The sequence below is a fragment of the Pan paniscus genome, chromosome 4, assembly GCF_029289425.2.
Source record: "Pan paniscus chromosome 4, NHGRI_mPanPan1-v2.0_pri, whole genome shotgun sequence".
In the NCBI taxonomy this organism is placed as follows: Eukaryota; Metazoa; Chordata; class Mammalia; order Primates; family Hominidae; genus Pan; species Pan paniscus.
The window spans coordinates 139,698,929-139,717,650 of NC_073253.2; the positions used below are offsets into that span (position 1 = coordinate 139,698,929).

An 18,722-nucleotide genomic window follows, 5' to 3' on the forward strand; every position below is an offset into this window, starting at 1 on the left:
GCTCTGCTGTGGCTCCTCATGTCCTCTTTAACAGAGAGACAAGACTCCATGTGATCTGGCTTTACTTATGTCTCACCTTTGCCACCCTCACACTCACTCTTTAGCCACCCGTGAACTACTCTTAACTCCCCAAAGGCAGTATGTTTTCTTTCACCCCCGGCTACGGAACACACTATTTTGAATGTCTCATACAATATTTATGGGTCTTTTTTCCCTTGACTCACCTTTATTTAATTATCACTTTTGTCTAAAGCCAGATGCCGCTTCCTCCAGAAAGACTGCCAGAACTTCCCCGCTCTCCAAAGTCACACTGGGTGCCCTAGTTTTGCAGTCTTAAGAATTATACTTTTTTTTCTTATAATACTATTCTGGTGTTTCATCATTTGTTTTCCAGATTCTGCTTGGGAATTGATTCCGTTGTCATGGCCTACCCTGGCATTTTTTAATTTTACCTTTTTTTCCTTTATCTTTTCTCTTCCATTGCTAACTCCTTCTTTGCTTCCTTTACTGTCTCACATTTGCTCTCTTAATCATTATTATGGCACTAGTATTTGTAATTGCATTTCTTTGTCTTCAGGTTTTCATTGTCTTCCCCGCCGTCACTCTCCTCACTTCCTTTGTCTCTACATCAGTCTATGGCTCCCATCACTTTTGGCCACATTCATCAATATTACAGTTTTTAAACAGAATGATTTAATATTTGCCAGCTAATCAATCTGCAGAAGATCTTCCACCACCTGTGAGTTTTTAACTAAAAATTTTACCGTCTCTTAGGAATTCTCTTTGCCATTACAGTCACCATGATTTGATGAGAAAGAGAAAATTCTCTCCCTGGTTAAGATGGGAGAGAAGAAGGGAAAAAAGTCCAGCCATCAGAGCTATTAGTTTTTTTTTGAATCATTCTCTTTTGGTTTCTTAAAAACAAAAAACAAAAAAAAAAAACTCTTTTTCATTGATTTTTCCAAATGTTAGCAAATAAGAGTATATTACCCAGTAACAATTACATCAGTGCAGATAGAAGAATATATTAAAAAAACAAAAAACAGACACATCTCTGTCTGGCTTCCAATGGTTTCCACAATGACCATGCTATTTATGTTCCATGCCGTCTGGTCTTGAAGTTCTTAGTGCAAATTTACGCAAGTGGCACACCCTTGCTTTCACCGGTCATTGAATATATCTGTCAACACTCGAAAGCCTGTGTTAAGTGAATAACCATGGAGATAATAGTGGATTCCAACTTGAAGGGTGTTTTTCCCAATCAGAGGGAATCAAGCAATCTTGTGAGGTTATGCATTTGTATGAAATTAATGTGATTTAACAATCAAAGACAAATCATATATAAAGGAATAGCAGTCAACTGTTATCACAATGCACAATTTATCCCCTCTTTTAAAAATTCTACTGCTCTTAGAGTCACTGCTGGTCAAATATGGCAATCTTTGTCCCTGAGCCAAGAGGAGGAGACTTTTATATTATGGACTTGTGCATCAGTGGTGTTTTCCTAAATATTATCAATCTATGCAAATGAGATTAATTCTTTGGTAGAAAGCCCATGATGAGGGTACAAAATATAGATATTAGTTAAGTGATATGAAGGTGGGTTTTGAGTAGACTGCCTATTGAAAGAAAAGCAGAAGAAACAAGGTATTATTTATATAGTTATCTCTATTGAATTTGCCTTTTATTGTTAAGTGTTTACGTACTGTGGTTAATATTAAACATGCCAATGTAGGTATCAAAAGCAATCAATTATCTTCTAAAAACTTATTATTCAGTGGACATTGAATATTTTCTAGGCACTGTCATCATGCTGTGGACAAATCATATCATTCAATTCTCACTCTCCTATCAGAGAAGCATTGTTATTTCCAACATTTTTTGATGAAGAAGCTGCAAGTTACCAGCAGAGCTCATTCCTGTTTCTTTGATTCAAAGCCCAAGCTCTGAACCACTTACTGGGCTTTAGTGCCTGCTTCTCTGTGGAAATTCTGGGGTCCCACTGCCAGAGTATTCATCACAGCTCCACTTCTTAAAGATTTGGGTTAGTTGCTGACCTCCCTGTGCCTATTAGCTTTTCTGAAAACTGTGCATGACAAGAGAGTCTGATTCATAGGGACATTATAAATCTCAAATAAGCCTCTGTAAGGAAAGTGCTTAGAACACAATTGACATGTAGTAAACATTCAATTTAAAGATGTCTATTATTATTACATAATATCAACATAGGCTCTGCCTATATGGGAAAAAATATTTGGTTAGCTCAATTTGTGCTCCATTTAAAAATCCTAATTAAAGGAATGACGATTTGTTAGTAGCTACTCAGCAGAGATACATGTTCAGGCACAGCTGCTAAATTTTGTCAGTCTTCCTATTCTGTTATCATGTGAAGATAGTGTGGTGAAAACGAGGTGTTCTTTCTATTTCGTGAAAAGTGAAATGACAGCTCAATTTCCTTCATCTACTTTCACTGGGCTTCTTTTGGAAGTTATTGTGAATATAATGGCTGGGTCTTTGGCCAATACATTCCTGTCAGAAAGGCACCATTTTTCTGGAGCATTACAATATAAGTGATGGAACAGGCACTAATCTTGAAGTTGGATCTACCAAATTAAATCCTACTTTTGCCTTTTACTAGTTTTCTGAGCCATGAGCAAATTAGTAAAATTTTATGAAATTCAGTTTCCTCATCAATAAAATAGGAATATTCATTTGAAAGCAACAGTTCTTAGCTGGAGGCAATTTTACCCCTACGGGACAGCTGGCAATATCTGGAGACATTTTTAGTAGCCTCAACTCAGGAGGGGAGGTACTAATGGCAATAAATGGATAGAGGCCACAGATGTTGCCATACATCCTACAGTGCAGAGGATGGCCCCACAAGGAATGATTCAGCCCAAATGTCAATAGTGCCCTGACTTAGAGTGTTATTAGAATAAGATAAAATGTTTGTAAAGCACTTACTATCACACATGACATGTGATAGGTGCTCACGGTTCATTAATCCAGCAAGTTCCTCTTCCTCCTCCTCATCCTCCTCCTACTCCTCTTCTTCCTCCTCCTCCTCCTCTTCTTCTTCCTATTCCTCTTTCTCCTCTTCCTCTTCTTCTTCCTCTTCTTCTTCTTCCTCTTCTTCTTCTTCCTCTTCCTCTTCTTCTTCTTCTTCCTCTTCTTCTTCTTCATAGCTGCGAATTGTTAGGCATTGATCACTAATGTGAGTTTCCAGGTTTCCCTCTCTGTTGGGCCCAAGTACTGTGATAAACTAATTCACACTGAGTTGTCTGAGATTTATTCTTCTCCCAAAAATATATGCAGTTTAAAAAGAAAGTCTTTTAGATCTTGATTATGAGTAAATCCCTGTGATGGAAGGTTACCCTTTCTGGCATCTGGTAGCATTTGTTCTTCTCTAGCTACCTGTTTGCCCTAGAAGGTAGAGATTAAGCATTGTAATTTTTACCTCCCTTTGCTGATTGCAAGGATTCAATGAAATAATACAAGTAAAATGTCTAGCATAGGATAGGTGTTTGATAAATGTAGATCAGTCTTATCACATACATAGTCTCTCTCTCCCCCCCTCTCTCTCTCTCTCTCTCTCGCTCTTTCTCTCTTTCTCTCTCTCGCCTTTCTGGACATTAGGCATGTGATCATATTTCAGGAATCTTCTTTCTTCAAAGTACCCTGTCCTGTGTTTATCTTCACTGTAATCAACAATGGACTCTCCTTCAGAGCTTTTTAATTCCTTTTCCCAGATGATAGACTGTCCAGATGTGAAACACTATCCAGCGGGTTTTGCTGTATTTACCTTCTGTCCATGTGGCTTTGTACCTTCCCAACTGTATACCTGACACCCTTTCTTTCTCCAGGCTGTGTTTCCTCATTGTAAAAATGAGGGCACTCGTGGCCTCTCAGGTCTCTTCTGGGTCTCACACGATTCTCTTTTCAAACCACTACTGTGGTTGTGTAGGTCTGCCAGCACTGAGCTTCTGCATGAGCATCCTGATTGGCCTTATCATGGACATGCTTCTGATGCATTCTACATTTTCTGGTCAACCCTCATTCCCTTCCAAGTAGTTTATGACTCATAAATGTTTTAAGATAGTTCTTTTCCACCTGCGTTTCTCATAAAATTCACAGGGTTCTGTAGCTCTTGAACAATTGCTCCGAATTTAACTTTTTTTTTTTTTTTTTGCCAGGAGGATTAATAGAAGTTTAAGTTTGCATTTGCCAATAAACTATAGATTGTTGTAGACCGGTTGCTCTTGTCACCCAGGCTGGAGTGCAATGGCGCAATCTCTGGTCACTTCAACCTCCGCCTCCCAGGTTCAAGTGATTCTCCAGTCTCAGCCTCCCAAGTAGCTGGGATTACAGGCGTCTGCCACCATGCCTGGCTAATTTTTGTATTTTTAGTAGAGACGGGATTTCACCATATTGGTCAGGCTGGTCTCGAACTCCTGACCTCAGGTGATCCTCCTGCCTTGGCCTGCCAAAGTGCTGGGATTCAGGTGTGAGCCAGCCTACCCGGCCATATGTTTTTTCCCTGTTGGAGGAGATATCACATACTGATTGGTTGTTGAGTATTCATTAAGTAATATTAGCAAATATTATATCTTAGTTCACTAGCTAGGGTTTTTTTTTTTTTTCATGAGCTAATTAAGTGCACACTTCACACACTGGTGATTGCTACCAATGCAGCCCTGGTAGAACTGAATAATGGTGGAAGGATACAAGATGTCCCACACATCAGGAAGAGCACCACTGACACTGTGTCCTTCATGTAGTCATTTTCAATTATTTCCAATGGGCAGAGGGAAAGGAGGTTAAATTTTATATATAAATATAATGATAAAAGACCTCAGAAAGCCTGGATTTTTAAGTTGTTCAAATAGCTGGTTACTTTTAGAAGTTATTGAAGGGCTGGAATCACTGGGGCAGTCATGTTTAATGTCAGTATTTAAACTCTTTCACTCTGTTAATACTTTTAAATATCCCTCATAGAAAATTTTCATGTTTGAATATTGTGTCCACTAAATAAAAAGCAGATGCTTTGTATTTAAAAATATCTGAGTTTTAATTCTCACCACTTGTCAACTTTATAACTTTGGATCAAATAATTAACCACTTTTAGCTACAGTTTCTTCTTCCATGAAAAGAAAAGAATAGCATCCTAATTGACTAATGAGATTATTACAAATTCACCATTCACTAATAGGATTATTGTGAAGATAAAATTATGTAAAGTGCTGAGCACAATAACAAGACATAGGGAGTTCTCAATAAATAGTATCTATTATTAGAATTTCAGCAAGTTTCTGGTTTGGAAGAGTTAACCGTTACCTTATTCACTTTTGGAATCACAATGCACAATAGGTAGCAAGGGAGCTATAGTACATCTTTTGAGGTGTGAGTCAAATATGTTGGGACTGGTATAGCAAAGTGGCTACCATTCCAGAGAAGAAACAGATTATCTACAAAGTAGCTTAGCAGTAGTCTTAGTGCCTGTCCCATAAAGCATTGACCAATATTAGTGCTAGAATTGCATAGGTGCTCAGAGGATAAAAAGGGTACGTTAAACAAATAGTAAGTGTGTTTACATGAATTTAATGTAGTGTTCAGGACTCTGGTTATAACATAAAATTTACTGTCATTAGATTAAACCAAAAGATTAAATTATAAACCTAGGTATTGAGCCCATTTAAATACTGCTAGATGTAGGTGTCTCTCTCTTCACTATTTCCCAGCTTTGTCTGTCTCACTTGGCTTCTTTCTGACTGAACGTCCTCCCATTAGGTATGCACAATGGCCATTGAGCTCACATACCCCTAGCTTGGCAACCTCCCAGATCATAGAGCACATAGGACCCAACATATTTCACCAGAACAGTCCCAATGAGGACTTGGATTCACCCATCCCGAGTCTCATGCACTTACCTGAATCACCCACTATGGTGATGGGGTGGGGAGTACTCTGTTCACATATGGGCTGTGTGTTCCCCTCTGGGAAGGCATAGCACCATGGTTGACAGTCATTTAAGGGCAATATGAAATAGGGAAAGGGAAAGAAGGAGGCTTTACTGGAAGAATGGAACACACAAACTCTGTAGTTAATACATACACATTTCATTTTCAGAGACAAAAGATGCCGAGATATTGATTGAGAGGAGCTGTAGGCTTTTAGAGACTTGTTCCAATTTACAAAAAAATCAGTGAAAAAAAAAAATGAAAAAGGAAGTCTCTAGGATGAAGAGGACCAGGTAGGAAAAGGGGTCAGGATGAGCTGCAGAACTTGAAGTAGGAAAATAAATATGTTTTGGGCAGAAATAATCAAGTGTGATCTCATCCAAAAACATCTGAGACTAAGATGAGGAAATAAAACGAGGAAGAAAGCAAGAAAAAAGCAAAAATGACTAGGAAAATGGAAAAATGTGTCATCAAGGAACACTTAAAAGAGCAAGACAGACAAATCATTGCATTGCTTTAAAATCTAACAGATGAAAATTTGGAGCTGAGAGGGTATGCCTGATTATTATCAAATAGGGAAATTATATAAATAGGAACCATGGGCTGAATGGTTAAGAAAGTTAATTTTTACCTAATTGTCCAATGCTTTAGGGATGTTTATACTAATAAATTATTGAGTGATGGTCAATATATATATATTTATATATATATACACACACACATACACACACACATTTTATATATAAAGTATACTTTATATATATTATTATATATTATATATTACATATTATATATAACACTATATATAATATATATATTATATATTATATATAACACTATATTTATTATATATTATATATAATATATATAACAGTATTATATATTATATATAATATATAATTATATATATTATATATATAACACTATTATATATATATAATATATAAATATATATATATAATAGTGTTATATATATTATATATATAATATTACGTATATATAATATAACACTATATATATTATATATACGTAAAACACTTTAAAAGTTCTTGATAGGCCTGTAGATTTTGCCATTTTTCTCTCTGGGTCACTATGTTTTTGTCATATGTATATTAACTGTCTGGCAATATGCCTAAATATTTTCCATTCTAATGTCTTTTGCATGTCAGAATTTTCAATCCATTTTTCTTTTTGGGTGGAAGGTTTACTCTGTCACACACACATTCACACACTCTAACTAAACTTTGCTTTCGATACACAGCAGGCTTCCTTCCCCATTCATTTATCATACAGATATTCAATGAGCATCTGCTACTGTATGCCCTGGCATGCTGATCTGTGTGTGCCCTGGAGCACACTCTAGAATTCAGAAGGAAACAAGCACATCCCTTACAGTCTAGTGTGGAAAACAGACATTAAGCCAATAAACCTGGAAACCCACCCATGTTTACACATTATGGTGCTGTGAAAGCAACGGGCAGGAGGAGGTTGGGACTAGCTTGAAAGTAGAAAGATGCGTGGCTGGCAAAGGGAAGATCACACACAAAACATTGAGGTATAGAAAAGGGCTGGCAGGGCAGGAGCTGAAGTGAGGTGATTTTTTGTTTGTTTGTTTTAATTTTCATTTCCTAGCTTGTGCAGTAGAGCACACATTCCTGCAGGTCAAGAGTGTCTTTCATGTCTTTTGCATCCCTCGCAGGGAGTGTCCTGGTTATTAAGGTGTTGTCTCTCAGCTCCAAACACACCCCTTTATACTCTATTTGTGATGCCAGGACTGGGATTTGGGTTAACCACACAGGCTACACTTTTCCTTTGCCCAGCTGGCTTTCTGTTAGGCTCTGTCAATAGAGGGTGCTAGAGGGAGACACTAAAACATGGGAAGAATTCCTTGCTTGCCCCTTGCTCCTATCAGTGGCAGCCCAGCTTTTGTTTACTCCAAAAGCAGTTGGTTTCAGCTTCCCTTTTTTCCCCTCTATAATCCCCTGAGCCAGGCTGCTTCAGAAACATCAGCACCAGCAGGCCACATGCCCTCCTCAGATGTCTGGGTCCAACCTCCACACAATGCCTCCTCTAAGCTTTTAGGTTCTAATAACTGCATCTTCTTTTACTTGTCTCCTCAGACTTAAGGATGGTAGCCACCTCCTGCAGCCACTATCTTTGTCTCTTCACTGTCACCTGTTTGCATTTTCACTTCTCCCATGTCTGTCTAGCCAATATTTATGTTAAATTCTTCCCGTTCAGGTAACTGGTGAGGTGCCTGTGTTCCTGACTGACTCTGATGGATGTGTGGCTAGTTTAACTGTCTGTTCTTGCCCATACTAACCATCTCTCAATAGAAGCCCCCACTGGGCCCCTCCAAGACCAACTGCTCATGAGTAAAAATGGTCAACTGCAAGCAAGAAATGATGATTGTCAAGCTTGAAGACAAACTTTTTTCAGAAGCTCTCATAGCCTGCCTATTCCCAATCTCCACTATGCAATATCGTTTTCAAGGTTAGCAGAATTATAAAAACATCAATTTGGCCATTATTGACTTTTCAACTGGGATACCAAGAAAGCCTTTCAGCAGCCTCGATAAATTAAATCTGGCCACCTAGCTCCCAGACTGGCAGGCTCCTACATCATTGACAGAGAAGACAGGGGAAAGCAGTTTTCCCAGCTGTTGCAGTAAATGATGTGCATTGTGCTCACAACCATTAGCAGGCGGAAAATTTGAAGTGTGGGTACATTGCAGAGCTGCCTCTTTTAAAAATGCATAAGCACTTCGTGAGTTTGCTAAGTCATGTTTCACTCAGCTCGGTTTGAATTTTTCATAGAGGAGAAATATTCTGTAGTCTTTTCTGTTTAAGTTCTTCTTTATCAGTAAGAACTGCCACAGTGAGGTCTATAGTGGAAGGGGGCCAAGTCTAATCATACAATTTGCTTGATTAGTCCTCAGTTTTTCTAAGTTGTAAAATGCTTGAAGATTTAGGGCTTTAAGGACTTAATATAACTTAGTTTCCTGCCTCTCCCTGTTTAATCCAAAATGCAAATTCTTTCCCGTTCTGGATTTAAGTTTATTTGATGTGTTTTCAAGTCAATCTTTATCCTGAAGGGCTTATCCATTTGTGAAATTTTAAGCACTGCACTATAAAGACTCCTTTTTTTCCAAAAACATCCCCTGTTCACACACCATGTCCCAGACACAGTATGCACTTGTGGTCACTCACTCACCATTCCTGTGCTGAGGCAGACATTACTAACTACTGAATACACATTTTCCTGATGCATCCAGCTGTAACATCGGTGTCATTACTAATGTGATATTCCAGCTAGACCTAAGTATTAGCTGTGTAGTGTATTGATGGAAACATTATAATTATATAGCAAGCCCCTGATTTGTTTCCCTTATATGGAATAGCGTCAGCATTGTAGTAAAACAAAGATGTGTAATTGAATGGAATACTTAGTGTGCCGCAAATTATGAAACATCCTTTACATTAGCTATCTCATTTAATTTTCTTCAAAGCCCTGTGAAGAGAATGCTGTTAACAGCCTTATTCTTCAGATGAGTAAACTGAGGCTCAGAGAGTTGAAGTAATTTATGTAAGGTCTCATAGGTGACAAATTGTGAAGTCTGACTCTGGCACCTGAGACCTGCACTGCCATGTTATCAGCTTGATACAATTCAACATATGTGTTCAGCTCATTCATTGATTATTCATCAAACATTTATCAAGCCACTCTTATGCAGCAGGCACCAAAAATCATATAATATTCAACAAATTCAGCAATGACTTATTAAAAAACAAGGTAGAGCTATTAGGCTCTCTGACCAGCAACTAGATAATAACTCCCCAAACAGGCAATAGATTTCCTGCTTTTTCAATATCAATAAATCAGACTTTTCTTGGAATGAAATGGTTTTCTTCCCACATCTGGCTAATCAATTGTAACCTATTTTCTCCCCAAATGGAGAGAATTATTCCAGCCAGTATTGAAACTTCAGCAAATTGGAAGCAAAATACATTGCAACTTGAAGTACTAAGGTATTTATGAGATCGTTATTTGGTATAATTGGGGGGATTCTAGAATACTTTGTGTTACAGAACTGACCTTTCATAGATCTTTCCACACTTCCCAAGACTTGTAAGCATATCACAGTGGGACTGCAAGGTCAAAGGGGTCTGGAGCTTACATGTGTCATTTCTGTGTTCTGATTTAAAACCTCTTTGCTTGTAATTAGGTTCTTGGGAAGAGGGTAGTCAGGCAGACAGTGCTCCTAGAAAAGATATGGGGTGGTTATCTTCTCACATTTGATTATTTTTCAAACTTCACAACAACCCTTCATGTAGGACTACAGTTAGGCTGTAGTACTATTAATCCTATAATATTGGATCAGCTGGATGGGGCCCTTCTGATCCTATCTTTCTTTGTTGGTTTAATATAATACATAGACTTCAGAAGCCATCTCATAAATTATCTTGCCATAATAAATGGCAAGTAAAACAGTCAAATGTTCTCATAAAATCTTGAAACATGGTAGTATGACAACCTCCACTAGAATTAAGTTGTTCAATTCCCCTTTGATAGTGATAGTGCCCAGAATAAGTGGAAAGCAATACTTCTGTTTGGTAGCAGGAGGATCCCAGATGACATTTAAATACATGATCATCCCAGCAGTTCAGGGAGGAAATAACTGCACCATTGCCAGGTTCCTGGCTTGGCACATAGTGAGGGCTTCATGCAACTTTCCACATGAATATACAGAAATTTTTCACATGATGGTGTTTGTGTTGTTAAAATAACTTTTGGAAGACTGAGTGCGGTAGCTCACACCTATAATCCCAGCACTTTGGGAGGCCAAGGCGGGCACATCACTTGAGGTCAGGAGTTCAAGACAAGCCTGGCTATGGTGAAACCCCCTCTCTACTGAACATACCAAAAAATTAGCCAGACGTGGTGGCAGGTATCTGTAGTCCCTGCTACTCAAGAGGCTGAGGCAGGAGAATCACTTGAACCTAGGAGGTGGAGGTTGCAGTGAACTGAGATCGTAGCACCACTGCACTCCAGCCTGGGCGATAGAGCAAGACTCTGTCTCAAAAAACAAACAAACAACAACAAAAAACCCCAAACAAACACTTTTGTAGAAGACTCAAGTTTCCTTCTGGGTCCATTGAATGAAATGAGTTTACCATGGGGAAGGTGACTGACTCTTGGACAAAAAGACAGCAATTGCTTCTCTACTTGTTCAGCAGGGTTTATGGCCAAAATATTTTGTAATCTTGCTTTAAGGTAATAGGTGTATCCCAGCATATATTTCTTCTCTTCTTCCTTTTTGTATTTCCCCTCTTCCTGTTCTTTTTGTAAAAGCTAAATTCAATTTCTACACTTTTCCAAAAAGGTTTAAAACCAGATTGTCTCTGGTTTGATGTGATTACTTTTCTTCAGCGCAATTCATTGGAACCATTTCTCAGTTAAGTCATTTTGGTATAGGGGTTGCTGAGTTTGGGGAAGCAGAAGCATATTCTGCCTAGTAAAGGTAAAAAATGATCCCCTCAAAATGTATGCTGGCAGACAGAAACCATTTTCTATTACTGATATTTTCAGTCACCAGCTGGTATATGCTGAACAGTTTCTGTATTGCATGGAAAATGTATAATAGCATGAGATAACTAGAACAATACAGCTGTTGTGATTCCTTTTTGGCTAATTGGATTGTTGCATTTAATTTAATGGCTTTATAAATATGATGATTACTCAGTCACATTTTAGAAAATGACTTGAAAGAGTGGGTATAATTTAGGGATACTTCTGGAGTTGTGATTTATACAAACTTTTGTTTTACTTTCTCTTAAAAAATTATATGGAGATAAGTTGGTATGTATGTTTAAATCATTTAATATGTAAAGAACAGGCTTTATACAAGAAGATAGGATGTAATTTTCCTAATAGTTTTCATTCTAAGTTTTCTCTACTTTGACTATATTAGAAATGGCAATAAGGTAACATCCTGTATAATGTGACCTATTATTCATGAGAATAAGATATAGTGTAAATCAAAATGGGGTCTCCTTTAAAACTATATAAAGGTACTACATTATCCTTGTCCTCAATATCATAAAGGAATTTGTTCTCTTTACTTTTATGGATTAAGTACAAAGAATTGTAGAAGTGCCCAGCATGTAATACATGATCGGTAAATAGTATTAAGTTTATGACTCCAGGAAGACTGTGGCTGTTCAGAGGGTGGAAGTGGAGGGCAGTGATTTATTTTTAGGAAGTTGCTTTGTGCCGTGATTGTGGACTTTTTCTTCCTGGTTCACGGAGCCACTGTGCATCTGCAACATTGCTCTGCCTTCAAATTGCTAAATGCAGCATTATGAGTCAAGACTCAGAGGAATGGGAGAAGAGGGACTCATATTGGCTTAAAAAATGACACAGAATATAGTTTATCATATAAATGAAAAGCTCACTGGCAAGACTAGCTTCAGGTGTGGCTAGATCCAGGTACTTATAAGTTATAATATGGTCTTTTATTGAATTTCTACATTGTTCCTTGGCATATTTGCTGGTATTACAACAACGGATACTGCACTATGCTCATACTAAGGAGCTCATGGCCTAGTAGCTAATATGATATATAACAAAATGTAACATGTGCAATAATAGAGGTATTTACAAAGTAGAACTATAATTCAGAGAGGAGAAAAAAGCAAACACTTCTGAGGAGAGGTTAACAAGAAATTCAGAGAAGTTATAACTTGAAAATTGTTTTGAAGTAGAAGCAACGATTTTACTAACAAGGATACTGAATAAAATGGTTAATTGGCATGGTTATGGCCCTTGCAAGATCTGTATTCAAATCTCAGCTCTGCCACTTTCAAATTGTACAAACTCTGGCAAGTTTCTCAAACTCTTAGAGTCTTAGTTTCCTTGTATGGAGACTGAAATTGGAAGTACTGAATTAACAGAGTTTTTGTTAAGGACCAAGGAGCTGAGGGGTACCCAGATAGGGACAGGCACAGAGTCAGTCCCCTTTCCCTGGTTACTGTCATTCTGCTTTCATAGTCTCCTCCTGTTGTACCTGACTGCTGTCACTTGGAGCTTTCCATCAGCTATGGAAAATTGGCCAGCTTTTATTGAGAGCTGACTGTGAGAGAGATACTGCATTAAGAATTTTGACTTATCTAACTCCTTCCTATAACTCCAGATAGTAGGAAAATTATTACTCTTATACCACAGATGAGGAAACTGACTGAAAATCTAAGGGATGTGCCAAGGTGACAAGCTTAATAAATGATGTTAGCTGGGTATTTCTGACTCCCGTGCTCATGGGCTTAAGCATTATACTATATTTCCTCTTATATAGCATGCCATCATTAATTTCCTCCCCTCGTGGACTTGGCTTTTGGGTGCACCTGTTGCAGCCCACCCTGGGTGCCACCCCACTTTTTCTAAAAGCATGGTTCCGCGATGCTTCTCTTATGTGTGTTTCTGTGTATGTCCAAGTGCTATACTGCTACTCCAACTGACCTGGCTGGCATTAATCCTTTGGGTCCTTTGCTTTCTTTTCAGGTGAGCCTTCCAGATGGTCACCCTCACACTGCGATTGCTGCTGCAAGAATGGCAAAGGTGACAAAGAAGGGGAGAGCGGCACGTCTTGCAATGACCTCTCCACATCTAGCTGCGACAGCCAGTCTGAAGCCAGCTCTCCCCAGGAGACGGTCATCTGTGGTCCCGTGACACGCCAGACCAACATCCAGACTCTGGACCGTCCCATCAAGAAGGGGCCTGTCCAGCTGATCCAACAGTCAGAGATGCGGCGGAAAAGCGACTTACTCCGGACTCTGACTTCAGGCTCCAGGGAATCGAACATGAGCAGCAAAAAAAAAGCTGTTAAAGAAAAGCTCTCAATTGAGGAGGAGCTGGAGAAATGTATCCAGGATTTCCTAAAAATCAAAATTCCAGATCGGTTTCCTGAGAGAAAACATCCTTGGCAATCTGAACTTTTAAGGAAGTATCATCTATAAGGGAGGGCTGGGGGCGGGGAAAGAAAAAAAAAAGTCATCATTTTGAAATTAACCTCCTAAAAGGAATTCATATTTTAAAGGAAAAAATACAACTAATGATGCACATTTCTTAGAACACAATAGTCCATTGATATACTACTGCCTACTTTACCTAGTTCACCTTAACATGTAAATCCACAGGGTAGATTTCTTTCTAGATGTGGAAGTACAAGAAAATCTTTTTTAGTTATTTGTTTGTTTACTTCGTCCCATGTGCTAACTATCTTATATATAATGAGAGCCAGCTACGTAAAAGTAGCTGCGAGGCCTTGGGAGTCGTTTATCCCAAACTGGGTTTTTTCTCTCATCCTTCTACCTCCCTCCTTTGAATGAGGGTATGGTAGAAAAAGATCTGGCCCAATGGCATAAGTTTGGAATTTTTAATTTTGGTTTTTCCTTTTGTTTATGGGGTTAGGGGGGAATGGCAGATTTGTATGACTTTTCACTCAAATCTATATGTGCCAGTTTATATTAACTCCGTATGCATGAGTATTTGTGCAACACAAGCACAACTAAGTATGTATATACACATGATGCACACGATGCCAGGGCCTAGACCTCCCAAGGGCTGTGCTCCTGCTCCCAGCAGCCCTCTCTTAGAATATTTCAGATGGATGAGCTTCTGACTCTTTCTTAAAATTCTTTTGGGAAGATTTCCCAGCCTTTCTTCACAACGCTTTCTAACATCAAATGACTCTCATCATCAACAAATTGTATTCCTTATTGTGAAATTAATACCCTCAGGCTCCATTTTACTGCTTTGCTCTTTGTCTGCATTAAGAGAGGATGAGGAGAGCTGGTCAAACATTCCTTGTGTTAAAAAAATCAAACATTCATATCCACAAAATTTTCTGCTAAATGACTCCACACTCAGCCTTCTCTACCCTGAACTGAATTATCACCCTTTTCTCCATGTTTTCAGAGTTCTTACTGCCCACAGTTTAATGGTGTGGCCTTTCCACATAATCCACATTAAGTTCTGTGTTCCTGTGTTGTTGTGGAACTAAGGACAACACACAGTACTTGAATAAGGGTCCGGCCTTTTGTTTGTTTTAGAGAAAGTTGTATTCCACACACAACCTAATAATTTCTTATAAAAATTTTAAACTACAAAGCTACATTTTTACTTGCTTGTAGCCGTTTTTGTTTGCCTTTGGGATTTGGGCTTTGGCTGTGCCCATGCTAGGATTTAGCTGTGTCATTTTTATGATGTCTGTAACAACCCAACAAGGTAACTGAAGCTCCAGAGTTAAGGTTTCAGATTTCTAAATGAAACTATCTTTTTCAATTACATCCTGACCTGTATAGACACAGCCAAAAAGAAACTGTTAATAGCCATCCATCCATGTAACTCTGTATTTTACTAAGGTACCAATAGCTCTTTCATAGACTTGTGCTACAGGAAGGTTAAAAGACCAGTTTTTATTTTCAGCATTCCTCATGCATTTCAGTGGTAACCAAAAAATAATTTGTCAATTAATAGTTGTGTGCCAAGCACTCCTAATTTGTTTTATTGCGTGTGTGTGCATGTGTGTATGTGTATCACAGGTAATAAAGGCAATTGGATGATATCTGTAGGAGGAAAACAATGACTAATTTCTTCCTTTTGAAATCTTTCATTGATGCACATTTATTATGTAAGATGTTCTGTCTTGATTTCTGTTCTTAGTGATGATTAGTATATGAATATCTTTCTGAATTTTTGTAATTCTCGCCTTCACACTAGGATGACAGACTCAGCTAATGTTTCCTTGTCCTGAAGGTTTGAATGGAGTTTAAAGTTTTACATAAGTGAAAAAGAAAGTTTATCTTGGGAGTTGAGTTGTCAAGAGAATTATAATTTATGAATTTAAGTGGTATTCTTTTCTGTATTAATATATTAGCAGATATTTGATCTTAACTACAACATAGCTTTGTTTGTAAACTTACCAGTATGTCTTCATTCTTTTCAATGTTTCTTGATAGCACATGGCAATACCATCATCCTAATAACAGAAGATCTTGCAAAGAATCACAGAGCTTAATGGGTCAAGAAGTTGAATTTGGGGAAAATATCCTGAAACTCACTTTGGTCAAATGATTGATTATTGTGTTGTCACTGGAAGTACTGTCAAAGACTTTGGGGGTCTAACTAAAATGGCCAAAGTTCCAACTTCCTTAAATTTCAGACCTGACTGTAATGGCCTCAAGATAGAGAGATACCCTTATAAGAGTAAAGAATTAAGATGATAGTCAACCCAATATTTCTACTACATTCTTTAAACAGGAAATTAAACACTGCAAAAGGAGTGTTCGTGGCAGTGTTCCTCTGACCCCTGACCTGTCATGAGTTTTCTCTGCTCTGACATTCCTTATACATCCAGTGAACAAAGCTGGAATAGAACACCTGTTTAAAACAATCACAACAGCAATATTTTTATTCTGAGCCACCTCTCGACTGGCACTCATCCCATGGTAAAATATTCAAGTAACTAAGACAACAGCATGGCATTTATTTGTGTGAGTGTTTATATAGAAATGAACATAGACCTGGTCAGTAAAAGGCTCTGAGGAGGCTTAAAGCACCTAGTTTGAGTGGAGTTATCAAGTGAGGTCCAGGTAGCCTGCAACACTGGAAATGAGTTCTGGGTAAGTGAGTTATAAGAGTACATGTTCTAGTAACTCTGGTAGTCACTGTGACTCGGGCATGTTTCCCTGAAGTTAAAATAGTTTTTAGAACTTTTTGTTTAATTCTGAAGAAAACAATATATATGGTTTACTTCTCGAACATTGGTTATGACAAGGGCCATAAATTGCTAATATAAAGAAGTTAGTAGTATCAAGTGGATACAATGAATGGGGAATCACATGTGTAGAGCCCCAACTTAGATTGCCTTCTGGGAAATCCCGCGATACTAAAATCCAGTGAGCTTTGGGAGATCATTCCCTAAAGGTATGTGGGTTGTCTGAAGTCAGAAACATATTTACAAAGTCCTTCTACCCACTATCAAAAATGAACTGATCTGCATTCAGCAGGAAAAGGGGAAGACAGGAATATAAAACTACTAGATCATATGGTATTGTGATTTTTCTTTCCCCTGCTAGGAAAAAATTGCACTGAAATGCTGACAAAAAAAATAATGAAATGAAGTGGCTTCCAAAATATGCACTGATGTTATCCTTTGTATTTATAGGCACAGTTATCTTACTGAAAATGCATGCATGGTGAATTAAAATAAAAGGGGGAACAATGCACAAATAATAAGCGTTCCCTTTGCTCTTTATTCCTTTATAGTTGTATCTATTCCAACCAATTCATTTTGGGGGAACACATTTATTAAAGGGTGTTGACATGGAATTTTTCTCTTTTCAATTAGCCTTGTTAGATTCAGAGGAATCTTTATCCATAGGCACAGGTGTGTTGCTTGTTCTGGGCCCCATTACTGCCTGCGCTTCTGGATTACTTTTGCTTTCCTGGGCTTTAGATTCTTCTCTGAGGATCCTTTGTTGGTGTCAGACAAAACATGCTACAATGAGACAAAAGGAAGGCATGTATGGTGTTTTGTAAAATTACTTGACACCAGCTCCCACAATGGGAACCAAATTTTGATTCTTATACATTTTCCTTTGCTACAATTCCAACCTTCAACTTTGTATCTACTATAGTGTAGATCTGTGAATTTGAGTGCTGGTATTTTCTGCCACTATATACCATGCCATGGAATTTGACTAGCCTTGGTCTTCTAGATGATATTTACTAGAATTAATAAGACTCTTTTGTGAACTTTTAGGAAGAATTCTTTGTCACCTCCACCTGACATACCAATTTTCAAAAGAAAAATGAAGGGAGTTTATTTTTCCTTATGGTGACTCTGTGGCAGATAAATGTTTTTGCCAATTTGCATGCTGGTTTATAAGTTTAGCATGGGCCATTTCTCTCTTTAATGTCTTGGTATTGTTGGTGTCTTGCAATCTTGATGCCCCACAGTTTCAATTTATTTATTTTCTTTCATATTGTCAAAATAGCACACTAGAGAAAGAACCAGAGTGAACATTCTGTATCCTGAGTTACAATGGAGTTACATGTCATTTGTATAGAACTGTATAATGATTAATATCTGCAGAGAAATTAGACCAAATGAAACCTGCTGGAATAGGTTTGATTTATATTGCCTTCATCATTCTGGTTTCAGACGAAATGGTTATTGCTCTCTACCCCTGCTGAAAGAATAGAGTCTTAAACTTTAATAATCACAGCCTTGTGATGCAAACACAGAGCTTATTTGTTTGAAATGCCTATTATTCCCATCTTGCTGTATACGTTGGAATGGAGATTCTTTTTCCAGTGATCTCCATTGCAAACTTTTTAATAGTGTTTTTTAATACTCAGTATGCACAAAAATCATGTGTAGCACTTGTAAAAATGCAGATTCCTTCAACCTAACTTCGAAGAGTCTGATTCAGAAACTTGAAGCAGGGCAAAGAAATTTGTATTTTGAGCTAGTCCCCTTAATAATTTTGATGAGGATTGTCTATAGACCTTACTTTGAAAAATTCTGCTGTTTAGGGAATATGCAGAGGCCAAGAGTTCCTTTACTTCTTACAAGCACTTCCTCATTTTCTCTTACTTTCTTCCCACTACAAATAAGTCAAAGCATGCATTATTCATTATCTTAAGAGAAAACACCCAAAGAAAAATATCCTAAGACTAGGGAAGAATAGATTTTCATGAATT

At 37.9% G+C, this 18,722-nt stretch overlaps 1 protein-coding gene across 5 annotated transcripts in view; it reads left to right on the top strand.

Annotated features, from left to right (window-relative positions):
- KCTD16 (potassium channel tetramerization domain containing 16) overlaps positions 1-17,133 on the top strand; it is a 309,347-nt gene extending 292,214 nt beyond the window's left edge. For all 5 annotated transcript variants that reach the window (XM_003829092.6, XM_055112740.2, XM_055112741.2 and 2 more), the window contains one exon: positions 13,515-17,133. In XM_003829092.6, the coding sequence (XP_003829140.1) occupies positions 13,515-13,969 (455 nt within the window). In that variant the 3' untranslated portion in view covers positions 13,970-17,133. The remainder of the gene's footprint in view (positions 1-13,514) is intronic.
- The last annotated feature ends 1,589 nt before the right edge of the window (positions 17,134-18,722 follow it).